Source organism: Drosophila busckii, chromosome 2R, assembly GCF_011750605.1.
Source record: "Drosophila busckii strain San Diego stock center, stock number 13000-0081.31 chromosome 2R, ASM1175060v1, whole genome shotgun sequence".
Lineage (NCBI taxonomy): Eukaryota > Metazoa > Arthropoda > Insecta > Diptera > Drosophilidae > Drosophila > Drosophila busckii.
Genome location: NC_046605.1, coordinates 14,056,026 through 14,075,289, shown reverse-complemented (window position 1 = coordinate 14,075,289; position 19,264 = coordinate 14,056,026). Strand labels below are relative to the sequence as shown.

Below are 19,264 nucleotides of genomic sequence, written 5' to 3'. Positions count from 1 at the left end.
GTTGCTTTAATTTTGTTTTTGTTTCTGCTTCTTGCTTTATTTTATTTTTGTATATGCATGTGTTAGTTCACTTTGTGGTGGGGTCAGAGTTCAGTCACTTGTTGTGTGTTTTTTGTTTGTTGTTTTAATTAATTTGTTAATTTACTTGACAAGATTTAAGCCAAATCCAGAGAAAAAGTTGCACTCAAATTAGCCAAAACCTAAATGGCACCAAGCTCAAGTGAATTTGATTTAAACTAGCAAAGCGTTCAACGAAAAGTTGCTGCCAAACTTTGTTTTTTAACTCGACGTGAAAATAATTTTTAATTGAGTTACACAGCAGGCAAGAGCAACAAATTTCCATGCGCAGCATAAAATTTAAGCAAAGAGATAAGAGCTAAGCTTAAAGCAAAGAGCGCAGCATATGCTAAACTTAAAGCTAGACACATGATACAATAATACAAGAATATCGGACTGCGCTCTTAGGTTACTTAGCTTCTTCTTCCTTTTCGCTGCTTTCTCGTTCTCGCTCTCGAATGTAGCTAAGTACCCAAACACTCAAAAAGAAGAGCGCAGTACGCTATCTTGTATTATTGTATCATGGACAGAGCTAGAAACTGTTTGTGGCCGCACTCACTCTCTTACTCTCTTCTCTTATTTTCATTTTTCAATATGGCAGCTAGTAAATTATTTGATCTCTTCAAACTGAATTAAGACGCATGTCACACGTTTAGCATCATCAATCTTTTGCATTTGTCTGTGTGTTTGTTTGTTTGGCGCAAAATTGTTGCTAATAAATTCAATTTCCCTAAACAAGCTGCACAGTGGTTACAAAACATTTGCCTAACGGCCATTAATCGCTCATTTTTTGCCTGCTGTAAAACAAAAAAAAAACAAAAACAAAGACAAACAACAGCTGTTTGTTTTTGTTGCTCAAGTGTTTAACTTTTGTTTTACAGTACAAACTTTGCCGTTGTCTCTTTTGTGACAAATTTCGGCATGAAAATGTCGATAAAGTCGTTCGCCCCAAAAGTGTAAATAAAAGCGATTGCTTTGAAAAATTAAACAAGCCCAAGCAGCAGCAGCAGCAGCATAATAGTAATAAAATGAAATAAAATAAAGCTCCCAAATGTGCAATTAAAAAATTTCATACTCATAACTTTTTATTATGGTGCATAATTCAGTTTGTAGACTCATTTCAGTTCATTTCATTTCATTTCATGCCGGTTAACATTTTATTCTCTTTGCTGTGTGTTTCCAATAAATTGTCTTGCGCTTTTTTATTTTTGCGCACGCAACTTAAAAGCTTTGCGCTCTCTTTCGCTCTCTCACTCTCTGTCTGCTGCACGCACCTAGGCTGAAATTAATTTAATTTGCACCAGTTAAGCTCACAGGCAAGTTTACGTTCATTTCATAATTTGCTTTCTCTGTAGCTGCTGCGTGTTTTATTTATTTTGTGGCCCATTTATCTTATTTAGACTTTTATCGCATAACAAGCTAGTTTTGCTTTAATGCTCGAGCTGTTGAGTAGTTTTAGAATTTATGACATGATCATATTCACGAGCAGCTATAAATTCATATAAAACTTAATTGGCAGCAAAAATACTTATTCATTTAAAATTGGATTGTTTGCACATAAAAGAATTTACGGCTTGCAAAACAAATTTATTGTATGCAAACACACACAGTGGTGTGCACAGTGGTGCGTTGTTTACAAAAGTTACATGTGTCAATAAATAAATAAGCTAACTTTCAATGAAATACATATTTTCTATTAATAATACTACTATGTATACACATGTCTGCCCCTAAGTAAACTTTGAATGACTCAACTCGAAAAAGGGTTAGTGGGGCCACACCTTTGAAAATTATCAGTCTGGGTGCTGGGTGCTCTCCTCCTCCTCAGGGATCCCTTGTTCGGCTTATGACACGCACATGTTTCACATTATCCTGCACTCATAAAACTCCCCAACAACCAATAATTGTCGCTTCAGCTAAATAATGCATAAATAACAACAACAAAAAAAAAATACTGTCGACAGCAACAAAAAGTAAACTAAGGCAGTCTGAGGGAGTTTCTTTTTTTTTTTTTTTGGAGGGTATTAGGGGAGAGTGAGTGACTAAGCGACTGCCAGACTGTCAGTGTATTTTGTCGGGCCCAAACAAAGTGAGAAAACCGCGACGCTGAGCATAAAAAATGCATAAAACGAGGACAAAATAAAGTCATAAAGTAAAAATTGCTGGCTGAGACCCTGAGACCCATATGAGAGTGTAATAGAATAAAATGAAAGGAGTAAAATTTTCGTTTGTATATACATATGTATGTGTGTGTGTGTATTGCACAACGCTTGACGCCAGACATTTGTGTGTGTGTGTGTGTGCGTGTGTGTAGGTGTAGTAATGCTCGCTGTGTGGTGCAGCGTTTTTTGTGGTGCGACTTGTTTGAGGTTTCAATGGGTCATAATTCACGCCTAGTCGCGCCCCCTCTGTGACTTGGGGCGCCAGCATAAAGGAAAATGAAGTATAGCCGCAAAAAAAGAAAGAAAAAAAAACAGTACAACAAGGGAACGCGCTAGGTGGCGCCACATAAATACAACACACATGTGTTCGCTGCTTGAAAACACAATCAGCAGCCACTGTGCACAACAATTGTAAAGCCTGCACCACTGTAGTGGGCTCATCAGCATATGTCGCTTCTTTTATATTATTTGAAATTAAAAATAGAAACCTTTTTCATATCAATAATACCAAATAATATTTATAAATACAAGAATTTCATATACTTAATTTTTCTCAAACATTTCCTTTCAATTATTAAGCGTCTATGTTGTATGTATATTTCAATAAAAGATAATTTTTAAATATTAGCCACTTTCAAACTAAATTTATTATTGTCCCCAAACCTTTTTCTTTTAGCAGTTTTAAGATTTTTTTATACAATGTGCCTATACATTATATTCTCACTGTATGTTTAAAAAATAAAACATTTTTAGCTTTAATACCAAGTTTATACTCTAGTACTAGCTAAATCGCTATTAAAGTTTGAAGCTTGAAGTATTCATTGCATACTTTGAACCACTGAACCACTGTATGTGCTATATTTTAGCTTTCTAGCCTTGAAACTAGAACGCGGTTACAACTTTTTACCCACTGCTGTTTAATTGCATATTACGCTGGCTACTTTTAGCATTCGCGTGGCTTTAACAAATTAATTTTGCAATTTATTTTGTTTTTTGGGCGTGCGTCAAGGCGACAAAGCTAAAGCAGCAGCAGCAGCAGCAGAAGAGCGCAAGAGAGAATGTGGCGCGCTCTCTTCGCCCACACAGCAAAGCGGCGTGCCGACAAAGCAAACAAGTGGCTTGGAGTGACAAGGAGAGCGCATTGTCTGTGGTTTCAAGGCAAAGGCAAAGTAAAGAGCAGCTAACATGTGTTTTTACTGCAATTCTTGTCTCTTGTCGTTGTCGCTTGTTTTGTTATTAGCAGCCCGTTGTCTGAGGCTTTAACTTACTCCTGCTAGCTAAACTGCGGCTTTGTCACATGCGCTGCCCCGCTCCTCCATCTCTCGCTCTCCTGAGCAACGTGTGTGCAAATTTGTTTGGCCGCTGTGTTTGTTTATGCATTAGTTGTGGCTAGCGGCCCCCACACTCTCTCGCTCTCCCTCTCTTGTTGTTGCCCGTTGCCATAGCTTTTTGCACTTTGCAGCTTGTCCACTTTTCTGCCTTGTCTCTTGTTCTTCTCCGCTTTTTTTTTTTTGCTGCTGCTCCTTGTTAACGTTGAAATATTTGCGCGTTGTGCGTGTGCCGACCTCTGCCCCCTCTCGCTCCAACCTTTGCTGCTGCTTGCAGTTTGTTATGCATACGTTAAAGTAAGACCCCTGCAGTACAGACTAGAGATGGGAGCGTGAAAATTCCAAACGAATTTATAATAATAATAAGGCTAGTGTGCAATTTATTTTACATTTTTCAGTTTAATTTTTAGTAATAATAATATTTAAATTAGCTTTTTTTGATTTCTGGTGGCGTTGCGATGAATAAATTATTCAAACATTAGAAGCGTACTGCTTAGGAAATAGAAATATCTATATACAAAGCTTGCTTGCTCTAGCTTTGGTAATCTCTGAACTATTGTTGCTCATACACACAGACGAACATGGCTCAAGCGATGCAGTTTGCGGAGTTTCGGGTCGGACTTGCACCGTTGCTTAAATATTTATTTCAGTCTTGGCTCATCTCTAGTACAGACTTTGCATAAAATGTGCAAGAAATTACTTTACGCTCTTGTTGTTAGCCTGCTTTATTTTGTGTAGAGTATGCAAAGGCAGTTGCCAAACATTATTTGTTAAAATTAAAACCCATTTGAAAGAGTTTTGTAGACTTTAGGGTTGTGTGTGTGTGAGTGTGTGTGTGTGTCCTCGCTCGCTTGGGGAAGCTTTCCATTATGCCCAAAGTGCCGACGACGCCCAAAGTGGTCTGCGGTTAACAGTGTGCGTGCGTCTGTTCGTCCGTGTGTGTGTGTGTGTGTGTGAGCTTGTTATTTACAGGTTTAATGTTGTTGTAGTTATTGTTGTTGCTACGCTTGTTTTTGTGGTGGTTGCTACATGGCATACGCATCATAATTTATAGTACATTACCAAGTGTATGCTGAGGGGGTGCAGGGCTTAGCAGCTAATGCTGCCCACCCTGGCGAAATTCACGTGTTGCGACTAATGTCCATTTTGCCCATTCAATTGTATTAATTCACATAGTACATTAACTGCTGACCGTGAGTGTAACGTTGATTGTTGACTTTTCGGTAACTGCTCGGTAATTAAAACAAAAGATAAAACTGCGCCAAGTAGCAAAAAAAATCCAATTAATTTCACACCATTGCCAATTAAGTTGACAGCGTCCCCACCAAAAACCATCAATTAGCAAATACACTTACGCTCACTTATACCAACTTCCTTTCTAGCACGTGCGTGGGCCATATAAACCGCAAAAATTCTGCTTCGGCTTAATAGCCCTAGAATCCCAAATAGTTGAGAGTGTAGACATTTAAATTGTTCAAAACGCAAACATTTGGCTAATAAATGGTAAAAATAATAGCCAACAAAAAAAAAAACAGCAAATAAATTAAATTCTTTTTTATAAATTGATATAAACCAGCAAAAATTTCTATACGGAAAGTATAAACTCTAACCTTTTTTTAGTTTTTAACATCGATCGAGCATTTGGTGAAACTTTGAGTAGTAGTATTTATCGATTTTCGGCAGCGCAGAGAGTTTATTGCATTCCCAAACGTAAAAGTAGAAACAAAAGTAACTACATACCAAATTTTGAATCTTTAGATCCTATAGTTTCAGAGATCTTGTTGCTCATACAGACGCAAGAACTGAAAGGCATGACTCCTGCCGATGAAAAGTATATACTTCCGCTTTAAAACAATTTTAGGAATGTGTAAAAAAATTTATATACATTTTTTTTAATGTATTTCGTTGCATAAATTGAATACCAAACTCTTCACACTCTGCATAGAATTCTCAGCTTCATTTGGCTTGCTGCCTTTATTAAAAAAATATTGAAGTTTATATTAAATAAAAGAGTCGACACTTTGCTGCGAAATTGTTTTTGTTTACTGTTGCATTTTTCATTGCAAATATTTTCGCAGTGAAATTGTATGCAATTTAAATTTATTTGCTTTTCATTTTACTGAATATACAAGGCAATATGTGAAACGCACATAGCTTTAAAAATTCAGATTTTTTGGCATTTATTGAATTTTATTGTGTGGAATTTAAAATGCCTAAAAATCAGTCGAGAGAGAAACAAAATTCTAAGCATTGCTGTGGCTTTGTGACAAAAGTTTTTGGTTGAGTTTGCCGAAATTCAATTGAAAAATGTGGAGCCAGCAGCATTTTATTAATTTCTGGGTAGAGCTTGCTGAAGAATTAGTAAAGACATTAGAATAGACAACTAATAGACAATATGAACAATAGTAAATTGAGCTTTAAGCAAAAGTTACGTGAAATTAAATCCTAATAAAAACGGAAACAGAGCGGAGCGCAAAGTAAATTCAAGCGTTGAGTAGAGACTGCAAAATAAAATAAAGAACAATTGCTTATTGTTGCGAGTTTGTAACGCGAAACGAGCAAAAATAGAAGTAGAAGTAGCAGATTCTATTATTAACAAGGCGACGTGCAGATATCCTGGCACTTCATAAACAGCAAGGATGCGCTGTCGTTGACGCTGAGAAGAGCAATATGAAACAATGACAGCCAACAATGGACAGACAACAACAACAACAAGAACAACAGCAACAACTCACAGCTAACAACGAAGACGACGACGACGTCATCATCTTGAACAAAGTGTTGACATCTTTTTGCCCATTCATTGTGTGTCCAAAGACTGTCGCGTCTCCTGCTGTTGCTGCTGCTGTTTGTCTGCCTAGCATCCTTGACTAACGCTATGCGTCCTTTTTAATTAATTTCACTTACTGCAGCACAAGCTTAACTAGAGAGCACAGCCAACCCCTCAACCCTCAACCCTCCTTCTGCCTTCTAGGCTGGCTACACAATCCTGTCAATGTGACATGGTCCAGTGTGACGCAGCTTGTGCCTTGTTGGAAGTTCGTTTTGCATCTGCAGCTTTTTTTTCTTCATAAATTTGTTGGCATCACATTGTGTCATTTTGACGCAGTTTACCTCAGAATGAAGACAACACAACAGTGAAGTGAGTTTAAATAGCAGCAAATCACTTCTGCAAATGGCAGACAGAGACTGACAATAACCAGAATGAACTAATGCCAACATAATTATGACTAAACGCATGTGAACTAGAAAGCAGTTGAAATTGTTTGAATTTACTAAAGATATAGTAACAGTTCAGAGAGAGAGTGACAATTAGAATAAAGCAAAGATTATGCAGAGTAAGCGAATTGGAAGTAGAGAATGGAGTATAGAGCGGAACTAGTGTTAGCAATTAATAAAAATAAATTAAATAAAAATCTAATAAAAAATCAGAGCGAGTTGAATATACGGACAATTATCATAATTAATGCAAGGATTATTTATCAAATCAAATGAAGATACGAAAATTAAATTAAAATATTAAAATTGATTTTAATTTCTTTTACTGATTTAATATATAATAATTAAATCAAAGATGTTGTTACTGATTTAATAAATAATAATTAAATCAGATATGTAGTTACTGATTTAATTATTAATAATGCGACAGTAATATTTGTTTAGTTTAAAAGCCCTTTATTTCTATTTATACTTAGGAGCTTAGCAATTACACAGTTATCGATATATATATCTAGTCTATCGAGCTCTTCAATGCTTTATGATCGATAAGTTTTAGTTACTGCCATAAATTAATAAAAATTGTACAAAAATTAATAAAATAAAGTACAGTTTGTCATGTGTCTTGAAAACTGAAATCAGCTTTCATTCGCTCAGTGTTGTACAACGCCAAAAGTAGGCTTTGCTCTTGGGTTCAGAATCTGAAATTTCTGCTTTGCTTTGCTGCTTGTATAAAACTCAAAATGAATTCGGATTCAGAAAATTGTGCCTTTTGCCTTATGCCCAAGGACAAGACGGTCGTCATTAGCTGCAAACATTCATTTTGCGAGCAATGCATGCAAAACTATTGCCGCAGCGTAACTGCGAATCGCCGCTGTCCGCTTTGCCGCCAAGGATTCGAATACTATGAGAGCGTCGAGGAGGTGCCGACTATAACCTTATTAGACGAAGAGCATACACTACAATTTTTTTTAATTAATAATTAATGAACAAATAAGCATAAATAGGCAAAAATTTAATGCATTTTATTTAATTCAAAAGCAAAATGTTTAAAGTTAAACTGGTTTCACTTTCGTGCGAAAAGTTAAAGCGCCGCATTTAAAGCGAAAGTTGTCTTCACTCTGGAGACTTTTGCCTGGTTACCTGGTAGTCAATTGGTAGCCTGTTTTATGGCTTGCAGATAGCACAATGCAACAATAGGCACATTAACAATTGGCCTGCCAACCCCAAACTCCAAGCAGCAGCAGCAGTGTTCAAGGTCCTTCTAGCAATATTAAATACCCCTGTGTACACACACACACACAAAGACATTTACATATACACAACTGTGAGTAATGTCACTTGCCTGTGTGTGCGTGGGCGGCTCTGCCGAGTGCCTGCCTGTGCTTTGGCCTGCTAAATTTGTGTATATTTGCACGTACTGTGTATTGGGGATTCATATTGGGGGGGTGGTGTGGTGGGGGCTGCGCTGAAAATTAGATTTTCAGCCAACAGGTTAGTAACACCCATTGCCATAGACAACCGAGTACCAGAGACTATGAGTACTACGCACTTTGCTTTTTGCATAATACATAAATATTTTCTATTTGCGCTAGATTCAAATGCTAGGTAGGGTACACACGTCTTGGGCTGCTCGAGAGTCTCAAGTGACGCCAATAGGCGCAGCATAAATAAGCAGAGCATGCAGAGCAGACGACGCTGCTTGAGCTGCTCTTGGTTCTCCGCACTCTTGGAGTGGCATTTGCAACTCATATATTTGCCATGCAGACATCATTCATGCGTATGCTGTGCCCAGCCCTGCCTAAGCCCGTGTCAAAGGTTAGAAAGGGAAAGCAAGTCTCGTTTTTATTATTTATGTTGCTCATACGCCTCGTATGCAGCTTGTTGATTGCTTTGCGTACACGTGTAGTTCCCAAGCTCTCGCTCCCTGCCCGCACTATAATATATTTGCCAATTCTTTGCTGCCTCTTCTTTCTTTCATTTTTCTTCCTTCGCTCGTTGCCATCAACATCGACGCGGTAATATTATGAATGGCAGTTGCCTTTCCACTGCCTCTTGCTACATTTCTTCGTTGGCAACGAAGCAAACTGTAGCTCACCTTTGGCCACACAGGAGCGCAATGCGGGGCACAAAAGGTGCCCAAGCAAGCGCCTCAATTCAATCTCAATTGGCGTCTAGTCAGCTGCGCTAATAAAGTGAAAAGCAGCTATCAAAATTATTTGAATTATGTGTCATGCTCAATTTTTTTTTTATTTTGTTTGCCTTACAGTATTGCAAGCTTAGCTTCTTTCAGGTTAGATCTAGCTTTTTCCAAAATAAAAAAGCTTGAAAAATTAGCTAAAGTTATAAATTTAGCAAATACTAATATTCTATTTATAAAATATTTTACAATTTTACAAATATGGACTTTTGTAGCTACTTAAATTTTATTTATAGCTATAGCTTATTCATACTACGAGCTTAGCTGCTTTCAGGTTAGATTTGGCCTATTCGAAAATTAGATAAAGCCATAAATCTGGCAAATAAAAATATTCTAGCTATGAAATATTTTACAATGTTACAAATATGGACCTTTTGTAGCTTCTTAAATTTTATTTACATATTTGAAAAAAGCAATTTTAGAATCAAAAGAAATTCAAGGTTGCAAAAATATCCAAAATAAATATTAAGGAGTAGCTATAGCTTATTTATACTAGCTGCTTAGCTGCTTTCAGGCTAGATTTGGCCTTTTCGAAAATGGAAAATTAGCTAAAGCCATTATCTAGCATATAGCAATATTCTAGCTATAAATGTATACGTAATTTCAATGAAATATTTTATAAGTTTACAAATATGAACTAATGGAAAATGCAGCAATTCTAGAATTAAAAGAAATTCAAAGCAAAAATATCCAAAATAATATGTAAACTAGCTTAAGCAGTAGCTAACTTATTTATGCTACGAGCGTAAAACTTAGTTGCCTTGCCGTAGCTTTCAGTGGAGTCTCAGTGTTGTGCAACGCTTAAAGTAGGCTTTGCTCTTCGGTTCTGGCAGCAGCAACAAGCACAGAAATTTCTGTTTCGGCTAATCAAAATACCTCAAAATGAATTCAGATTCAGAAACTTGTGCCTTTTGCCTTATGCCCAAGGAGAAGACGGTGATCATCAATTGCAAACATTCATTTTGCCAGCTATGCATGCAAAACTATTGCCAGGCCGTAACTTCAAATCGACGATGTCCACTTTGCCGCAAAGCTTTCGCTTACTACGAGAGTGTGGAGCAAGTTCCGACTATTACCTTATTAGATGATGATGACTCCAGGACCACAACACGTCGCTTGCTGACTCCCGGACCTTACATTCGAACGTTGGGATTGCCAAGCAGTCGCTTCGCTTCGCTTGAATACTCGTCTGACAGCTCTTCAGACGACAGCTCCATATCACTGTCATTTCCAGCGGCCAGCTTTACCATCTTGCTCCCATTGAACCCTGGCTCTGTGTCCTCGGACTCTGATACGGATACTGACGATACTATGTCCTAGTTCTAGTTGTTGTCATTTTTGTTTGCTGCTGAATTTGTTGCTCATTTAATTTAACACATTTTATTAAATTATAAACAATGCGTTAATATCAAATAATCATTTTTATTACCAACAATTTACACTAAGCAACAAATTTAAGAGATCTACAACTTTTTAGCTGCTCCTCTAGTATTATTAACAATCTCTCTGTAGTCTGTAGTCAGCTTAGCCTTTTAAGTTCAAGCAGCATTTACATATATAAATTTATCATTTGATCATCGTACACAAATCGAAATATGCCTGACTGTGAGTTTTGTGCCTTTTGCCTTATGCCCAAGGAGCAGCCGGTGGTCATCCAATGCAAACACTCATTCTGCCAGCTCTGCATGGAAAACTATTGCAAAGCGGTGACTACGAATCGACGTTGTCCACTTTGCCGCCAGGCATTCGCTTTCTATGAGAGCACTGCGGGCATTCTAACCATAACTGTCTTGGATAGCGACGATGAGGATCCCGATGATGACTCCAGTTATGATGATGACAATGGACAACCACTTCAAGTAAATATGTTGCCCGCCATTGCGGAGAGTCCCATGGAAAGCAGCGAAAGCTTTTCAACTGCCGATGAGGCTTCTAACTGGTCGGAGTCCTCCAATGGGTATGCAACGCCTGTAAATATGTTCGCTTTCTATGAGAGCACTCTAAATATAACTATCTTGGATAGCGACGATGAGCTGCCCGACCATGATGACAATGAACATCCATGTCAATCCAATTTGCGTCCCATGGAAAGCAGCGATAGCTGTCCAAGCGAGGAGGAGGATTACAACTGGTCGGAATTTTAAACACTGTGTTGTTGTTATTTTTGTTTCAAAATTAGTTTGATTTATGTTTTAATTTGTTAAAAACTATTATTTAATTTAAGTTTTCATTACTGTTGTGGAGCAGATAGAAGCAATTTTTGAAACAACTTATAAGTTAAGACAATTTTCTTTCACTTTGCATTAACATAAAAAAAAATACTTTGTAAGTGCAATAAAAACTGTTGGAAGAAATTATTAATTTTTGTTTTATATTAACAAGAAGACAAACTAAAATAATGCAATAAAAAAGAAAACAAAAAAATTAATAAAACAATAAAAAATATAAATATAGGCTGCTAATATTTTATTAGTTAAATAAACAAGCAGTCAAACTAATACGATAAAAATAACAAAATAAAATAATAAATAAATGAAAATATAAATAAATTTTATATTAACAAGAATACAAACTTAAGTAGTGCAATAATAAAAATTATTAAACAAAAAAAATATAAATATATTATATAATAAAACAATAAAAAAAATAAATATTGCTTGTTATATAATATAGTCAAACTAATACAATAAAAATAGAACAAAATAAAACAAGCAAATTTATAAACAAAATGAAATAATAAATGAAAATATAAAGAAATTTGTTGGTATATTGAGCGCCCAATTCGTTTTTAACCCTTGGCACGCACCTGTTAACACGTCCGTTAATGCGTTAATGTATGTATGCATGTGTGTGTGTGTGTGTGTGTGTGTGTGTTTTTCGTAGTAGAAGTGCTGGTAAGCTCCTTAGCTAAATAAAGATGTTGCGAAATTGCTGCTAGCGAAATAGAGAAAATAAACTAGAGCACACACACAAACAAACATTCACACACACATACACAATCTCATACAAACAAGCAGCTGTCGAAAACGGGAAAAAGGAAACTTTGTCTTAGGGGTGCTGGGGCAGGTGGAGTCTGATTGCTACTTAAATCTTTGTATTTACTTTCGTATTAAGCAATATTTTACTTGGCATACACTATATGAATCTAACTGTGAATGACAGCTACTATAGTATGCGTGTGTGTGTGTGTGTGTTTGTGTGTGTGCATTTCAATTTGCCGAGGGTAAAAATGCCAAGTATTTTTGTAATAAAAAATTGAGGTCAATTTGTTTTGTCATGTTGAAAGAGCTTGACAAAAATTTTGTGCCTTTTCTTTTCCACCCCAAAGCGACTCAACATACTTTTACCTCAGAGCAGCGACTGCTCTGCTCTGCTCTGCTCACTGCATATTACAATAAAATACGTATTTATTTATTTATTATTTACTTAACCCTTGGGCGTTGACCAAGCCACCGCCAAGACAGAGTCTGTTCTGTTCATTTGGCAAACGGCAATCCATCAGACATATTGCTCCCAGGCTGTGGCTGCCAGGGCATTTTTAATATTTAAATAGTTGGCCCATCAAACTGATTACATTTGTTGTTGGCAGCCACTATATATACATATATACACTATATATATGCATGCATACTGAATGAGCCAGCTTTGTTGCCTGTCAACAGCTGCTTAAAGTATCCAAAACTTGGGCGCACTTCAAAAAGTTGTTAACTGTTGCAAATAGTTTTAGCTGCTTTTTGTTGCTAAAAATGTGTTTTTATTTAACTAAACACTCATGTCTGTGTAATAGGGATTTGTAATTGTAATTAGTAACAAATTTATTTTACTAATTCGCTTAATTTTGTTTTAAAATTCAACTACTGATTGAATGACAATTTTTAAATAATAAGCAGCTATTCAAGACTAAAAAATTAAAAAAAAAGGCTAACAATTTTTACATTTTTAATAGTTATTAAATAATAAAATTATGTTCAATTATTTTTGGTTCATTTAAATATTATAATTATTCGTAACTATTTGAGATGATAAAAACAAGAACTCAACCATTTTTAACATTTTAGTAATTATTAAAAAATAAAACCAAAATTATTTTCAACTATTTTTGGCTCATTTAAATATTATAAATTTCATATACTTCATAACTATTCGAGATTTTTAAAAAAAACTTAACAAAATAGCTCAGCTATTTTAAACATTTTAGTAACTATTAAAAAAAAAAAACTAAAATTATTTTCTAAGTTTTTTTGGCTCATTTAAATATTATTATTATTATATACTTCAAACATACTCGAGACTATTATTAAAAAAATTGAAAAAAAGAATTTAACAATTTATAACTTTTCTTATTTAAATATTATTATAATTATTTTCATACAAAAATATACTAATCTTTAGTTTGAAAAAAAAATGTATACTAAGAAAAATTTTATAATAATTTTCAAAATATCCAATTTTTTTCTAATTATTTGTATAATATAAAACGCAAGCTTCGGCTCTAGCTAGGCAACATCTTAGGTTGGTTGAGTTCTTATCAAAACTGAAGCTGTGAGTTTATTATGCCCACAGATCTTACAGAACTTCCATAACTTCTATACAAACTATTTACGTTATGATATAAAATATGCTTGAGTTTTAGCTGTGTTATCGCCTTAATGTAATTAACATTAATCTAAATTTGCCATCAATGACTATAATATCTAATATTAATATATTAAACTAACTCATGCCAAAATTGTTTCTATTTTTCAGTGGCGTATAGCAAGCAACAATGACTGATGCAGAAATGCGTGGCCTAGTAATCTATGGAAAAGGAAATAATACAATTTATGCATAGAACAACGCACAGCTCTGGGCCAACATGAAAAGCTTATGAAAGAGAGCAACAGAAAATTAAGAAGCAGCACACACGACTGAAAAGAAACTAAACCTGGGACAATCCCACGCCTACTGCCAATAACCAAGGCGCATATATAGACGCCCACGATAACGAGACTGCCACGTTAGCAATTTCCGCATAGCAACAAAATGCGTCTCAAGGATCAGTGCAAGCCGAGGCTTGTCCTAGGACTAATGTTGGCATTGGCGCTGCAGCTGTCTGGCAGCCAAGCAGAGCAGCAGCAGCAGGAGCAGCATCCCGCTACAGCAGACGAAGGTGAGTCAATATATACATAGGAAGAGGGTTGTGGATAGGGTTGCCATAGGTGCTGACGTTGGCGTAAATAAAACATGCGCTGCCACTGATGGAATTGCGTCAAAACCTCAATTGAAATATAAACAGCGTAACCACAGTAAAAACACAAATCGAAATGTTTGGGGAAATGGAAATGGAAAAAAGAAACACACACACATACACATATAGAGGGAAGGAAAACAAACCCAGCCATGCCGAAACAAACTGAACTGAAACTCAACACAATCAAACACAAAAGAAAAGCAATTTAGACATTAACACTACCCCGCACACTATCAGGGAGGGTGGAGGGGGGAATTGTGTATACGATTTGGAAAATAAGCGTTAAATTAAAAAGTAAATGGAAATAACATTTTGACAGCTTTTGGGGTTGCCAAAGTTAATAGCCGAAGTTTTTGCGTTGCGCATAAAAAATCAAACGGCAACATCTATTTATTGTATATATAGTATAAGTCTAGCATAGAGTTTAAGTAGCTGAACTCTTGGTGCACATATGTTGTTTGTTTAGTCATCTGTTAAGCCAATTATGCCTCAAAGGTTGACATCTTTAAGTATTTACCCAAAGTACTTGCACACATATTGCTCACATATGCAACAGATAAAAAAATCCCGAATAAACAGCCCGAATTTAATCCGAAATTATGTCAATATATGACTAAACGCAGATTTTCTTAACCGAAGTAAGAATTACTTGACTTTTTAAGTCCCAAATATCTTTTAAGTCCTTTACAATGTAATCCCGAAATTATGTCATTATTTAGATAATTGCTGATTTTCTTACTGAAGTAAGCATAAGTTGACTTTTTAAGTCCCGAATATCCTTTAATTCCTTTACAATGTAATCCCTTTTATTCTTTAATTAAAGTATTTTGATTACATATTATTATTGCATAGATATTTTGTATGTATTTTTAAGCTTTCAAATCGAACTTGATATACACTTTAAGTCTAGCTAGAGTCACAGCAAGTTTACTATAACAAACAGCACACACTCATAGAGATTTACACACATATATATACTGTTATAGATGCATAATCCCAGAGATATCCGTGCTCATACAGACAGACTATACAATTAACTTGCTTTATTTGATCAGCAATAATGCTGAATTATTTTTCTGAAATTAAAATGTAGTTTTATTCAGTTTGACTTGGTTGGATTGGAAGTCAATTTGATTTGTCTCGATGAAATGGATTGTCTTTGATATGAAATGGATTGGATGTCAAAATAAAGATAATAAAATTAACATTTTACACTTAATAGTTATTATTCCAAAATATACTCTTAATAGTGGTTATTCCAAACTACACTTATTGTTTCTGTTACATACATTTGTAATACTTTAATATACCCCCTTTCTGCATTTAAAAGAGTATAAAGTGTATAGTTCAATTCTCAATAGTTTTAATAAGAGTTTAAAAAAATGTCCAAAGGGTTATTTTTAGAGTTCCTTTTTTTGTTGTTGTTTCAATTTGTTGTTGTTGTTGGTTCATTACCGCAGACTATGATTATAGTTTGTTTGTATTGTTGTTGATTTTGGGTTTTTGTGAAGAGAGGCGTAACCTTTCAGGCCAAACATCTGGCATCGAAATACAAACGTCGAAGTCAATCACACACACACACACATGTAGTTAATGACAAGAGCCTCGCTGCTATAGAAATGCACTTTTCGAGTTTGTAATGTTGCGCTTGGCTAGAAAAGCGATTTACTGTGACCCTGACTACAAGGGAGCGGGGAAACTGTAAGCGAGGGCTGGCCCGCTCTAAATTTTCATACAAATCGCCTGTCGTACACTTCCCTTTTGACTAACAGAGAGTGAAAGAGCGAGAGAGCGAGAGCGAGAGCAAGTCATGCCATGTGTAATTGGATTTATGCTGTTTGGTGACAAACTGCGACACTCACCCCACTGTACATTGATTCATTGACGAAAATTGTCATTGTTATGGATGCCAGCTTAAGCGTCATCATCATCATCATCATCATTATTATCAGCGTCAAGCAAATGTGATTTAAATTCGATTATTCTCAATTATTTTGTAACATGCATTTCATTTCAATTTCATTAACGTCGCCCCTGCCCCACCACAGCCTAACATTCCACTTTCATTTGACTCTCGCTGCGGCTTAATATACTTTTTTTTTTTTTTTGATGCTTGTTGTTGTTGCCTTTTTTGTATTTATTTTTATTGGTACACTTGAGTGGATTTTGTTGCCCTGTTCGTTCTCTCTCTCTCTCTGGACTTGCATTTGTTTGATTGAAATTGATTTGGTCTCGCTGGGGATTTAACTTGAGTTTGACTTGCGCGCTCTCTGGCTCAGAGCCCATAACCATATTGTAGCATTATTTTCAAGTGCCCTGGTAGTTGACTCTTGCCGCGGCGGCTTAAGTGTTAAACTTATAAGTAGACCCAAGCCGCGTTTCATATTTCGCTGTTCTCAAGCATAAAAAATGAAGTTGTTATCTTAATTATAAGTGCATCAGTCGCTAGTACTTGAATTCCACTCAGCTGCGCTTCCAGGCAATTATAGTCAATCAAAAATTGTCACCCACATCCAACACTACCACCCACCCACCCCCACTCCAGCGAGCTCATCAAATATGCAACCTTTTTTTCATTTGGTTGGAACTGATTTCATGACTGCGATAAGCAAATATCTGACATTGCTCGACAAATTACTTGTTAACTAGTGCATTTTAATGCAAAAGTCCCAAACGAAACGAAACTTTACAGTTGCCCACGATTTGCCTTTTGGCCAAATTGCGGGCATGTGTTTTGTCCCCATTACCAGACTGTGTGTGTGTGTGTGTGTGACTAGCCGCAATTGGACTGAACGTGGCCAATAAAAATAAAAACCGAGCCTACTACCGCAATGCCCAGAACATGCTCCAACCCCCCGCTCCCTCCCTCTCTCACTAACTGTTAAACGAGCCTGTTTGGCCAATTGGCATAGAAAAATTTTACATGATTTTCTTTTTACGCCGCTCTCTTTGTGTTTACTCACCAGTGCCAATTGTGTTTGTGGCGCTTTTTTTTATGCCATGTTCATTATTTCTTTCTTTTTTTTTTTGCATTTTTATTTTCTCTCTGTGTGCAAAGCGTTTGCGCTTGTAATGTAATTTGAACATGCAACAAACTATTTGGCGGGATTCATTCGGAAATTCAAACAAGTGCAAAGCCTGCCAAGCTAAATGCAATTTTAAAGCATATTGGCAGCATTAATTTAAAAAACAATCTAAGAGGATTACAGTCGAAGCTGCTTGAAAGCATTTTTTTTTTTGTTATAAACAGCACGCTAAAGCGTGGCATAACCGACAGTTAACGACTCTGTAGTAGAGAGACACATAAACAAAGTTTAAGCGTTCGAAGTGCAACATTATCGAATTAGCTTGATATGTCTCCATTACAATAGAGAAATCTCTTTGTAAAATTCCTAAAGGCATGAAACACAATAGCAATGTTAAATTCTTAGAATTTTTTGTAATTATTTTGATTAAGCTTTGTTTCAGCCTTTTGATTTATGCTGCGACCATCAAAACTTTTATTGTTTCATGATTGAATTGATTTTATTTAAAATAACATTGTTTCGAGCTTGGTCGTATTATTTAAGACTAAAGTTGAATGAAAATGCTTTAATTTTTGTCAAAAGTTGCTCTCGGATATTCCCAAATTCAATAAAAGGTTACTTACCTTGTATTTTATATAATAGAAAAGAATACAACCCTTGAGCGATAGAGGGTTAGTTACCTCTATTCTAGGGTACCCTTAAGAAAAATTTACCATCAAACTAACTTTTTATTTTATGCCCATATTTTGACCTAATATAGTCTACAAAAATTAAAGGATTCATATCTATAGCAATTGTATCAAAATGATCTCCTAAGTATTAAAAGTTCTGAATTTGTTGCTTTGGGTGATTGAAACCAAAAGACACATAGAACCCCATCGACTTAGTTATCCAACTAATTAAGAATATGAATGCCTACTTTATAATATTAAGTATAGTATATTTTATTGGATCTGTCATTTACTTTCAAATTTACTTACCTCGTATTTTAGATGATGAAAAAGCAAAAATAAACCTTGAGCGAGAGAGGGTTACTTAGCTAACTCTAGGGTACCCTCGAACTAAGTTCAAACATTAATTTAAAGGTTATTATTTTATGCCCATATTTAGGCCTAATATTGTCTAGAAAAATTAAAATTACTTTATATGATTGATAGATAGATTGATAGATTCTATACTATACACCATTAAAAATACTATGCCCCTATTACAAGTGTAAACAAAAACAATGGCAGAAGTGTATATGGGCTAGCACTGGATAGTAAATAGATATTGATTGTCATTATTTAACTACTAAAGACTGTTACAATTTTATTGTACAGAGTTTTTGTCTATTAGACGATTAAATCCAATTTTTTTCTCGAACTCTGAGTTTCTTTATTGCATGCGGCTGCCTTAATTGGCAATTTGCCTTTAATTATTTTCATATTTCCAATTTGCATGTGGGCATGGTAACCTTTTTAAACAAAAAACAAAATGTAGGTAATAAATATTGCGCGTTAAGCAAAGTGTTTTTATAAATAATAAGTAAATAAATGCTGGAAAGTGCGGCAGCTGTTTTACGCAAAAAATAATCCATTTAATTCAATAAATGCGTGTACACGATTCTCGCTAAAGTGAAGCTGCTGCTGTCAGAGAGATAGTTGTCTCGTTTTTCGGTCTTTTTTTTCAGACTTGGAAATACAAATTTGTACACATTTGTACACGACAGAAGCGAGAGGCCATGTTACAGCTGTGAATCAAACCCTTGACGAAACTCACACGCTAGCGCGTAGCAATAAGCAAGATCCTGGCGAGCAGCAAGCAGTATGCTGCTTTTTAATCTTATTCGTGCAGCCAAATACATATTGAACAAGCTAAAACACATATAAGTAGGGACCCTTTTGCTGCGTTCAAACACACAGCCAACAGAAGCTAAACAAACAGCATCAGTACTTGAAATTACCGCGCGCAACAAAAATCGTGAATGGAGATTGCGATGCGAAGCAGGAATGGACTGGGCATGGGAATGGTGATGGCTTTGACGCGCTGCGGCAGATGGAAAA

General features: G+C 35.7%; 2 protein-coding genes across 3 annotated transcripts in view; both read left to right on the top strand.

Annotated features, from left to right (window-relative positions):
• Positions 1 to 19,264, top strand: part of LOC108597093 — a 51,618-nt gene that overhangs the window by 2,360 nt on the left and 29,994 nt on the right. The window contains exon 2 of the mRNA XM_017983456.1: positions 13,710 to 14,112. Within this exon, the coding sequence (XP_017838945.1) occupies positions 13,986 to 14,112 (127 nt within the window). The 5' untranslated portion in view covers positions 13,710 to 13,985. The remainder of the gene's footprint in view (positions 1 to 13,709; positions 14,113 to 19,264) is intronic.
• On the top strand, positions 10,488 to 11,125 carry LOC108597094 (tripartite motif-containing protein 3-like). Of its 2 annotated transcripts, none has more exons than XM_017983458.1 (2): positions 10,488 to 10,933; positions 10,987 to 11,075. In XM_017983458.1, exons 1-2 carry the CDS (start codon positions 10,559 to 10,561, stop codon positions 10,993 to 10,995), a joined length of 384 nt encoding a protein of 127 aa, XP_017838947.1. In that variant the 5' UTR covers positions 10,488 to 10,558; the 3' UTR covers positions 10,996 to 11,075. The 2 variants fall into 2 exon arrangements, with proteins under 2 accessions (XP_017838947.1, XP_017838946.1); XM_017983457.2 differs by having other exon boundaries at positions 10,490 to 10,920; positions 10,987 to 11,125.

Excerpts from the sequence above, each read along its gene's own strand:
- LOC108597094 (XM_017983457.2), top strand. The coding sequence starts at position 10,559 with ATGCCTGACTGTGAGTTTTGTGCCTTTTGCCTTATGCCCAAGGAGCAG. Across the intron at positions 10,921-10,986 it reads TGGTCGGAGTCCTCCAATGG|CGACGATGAGCTGCCCGACC; the intron begins GTATGCAACGCC and ends TATCTTGGATAG.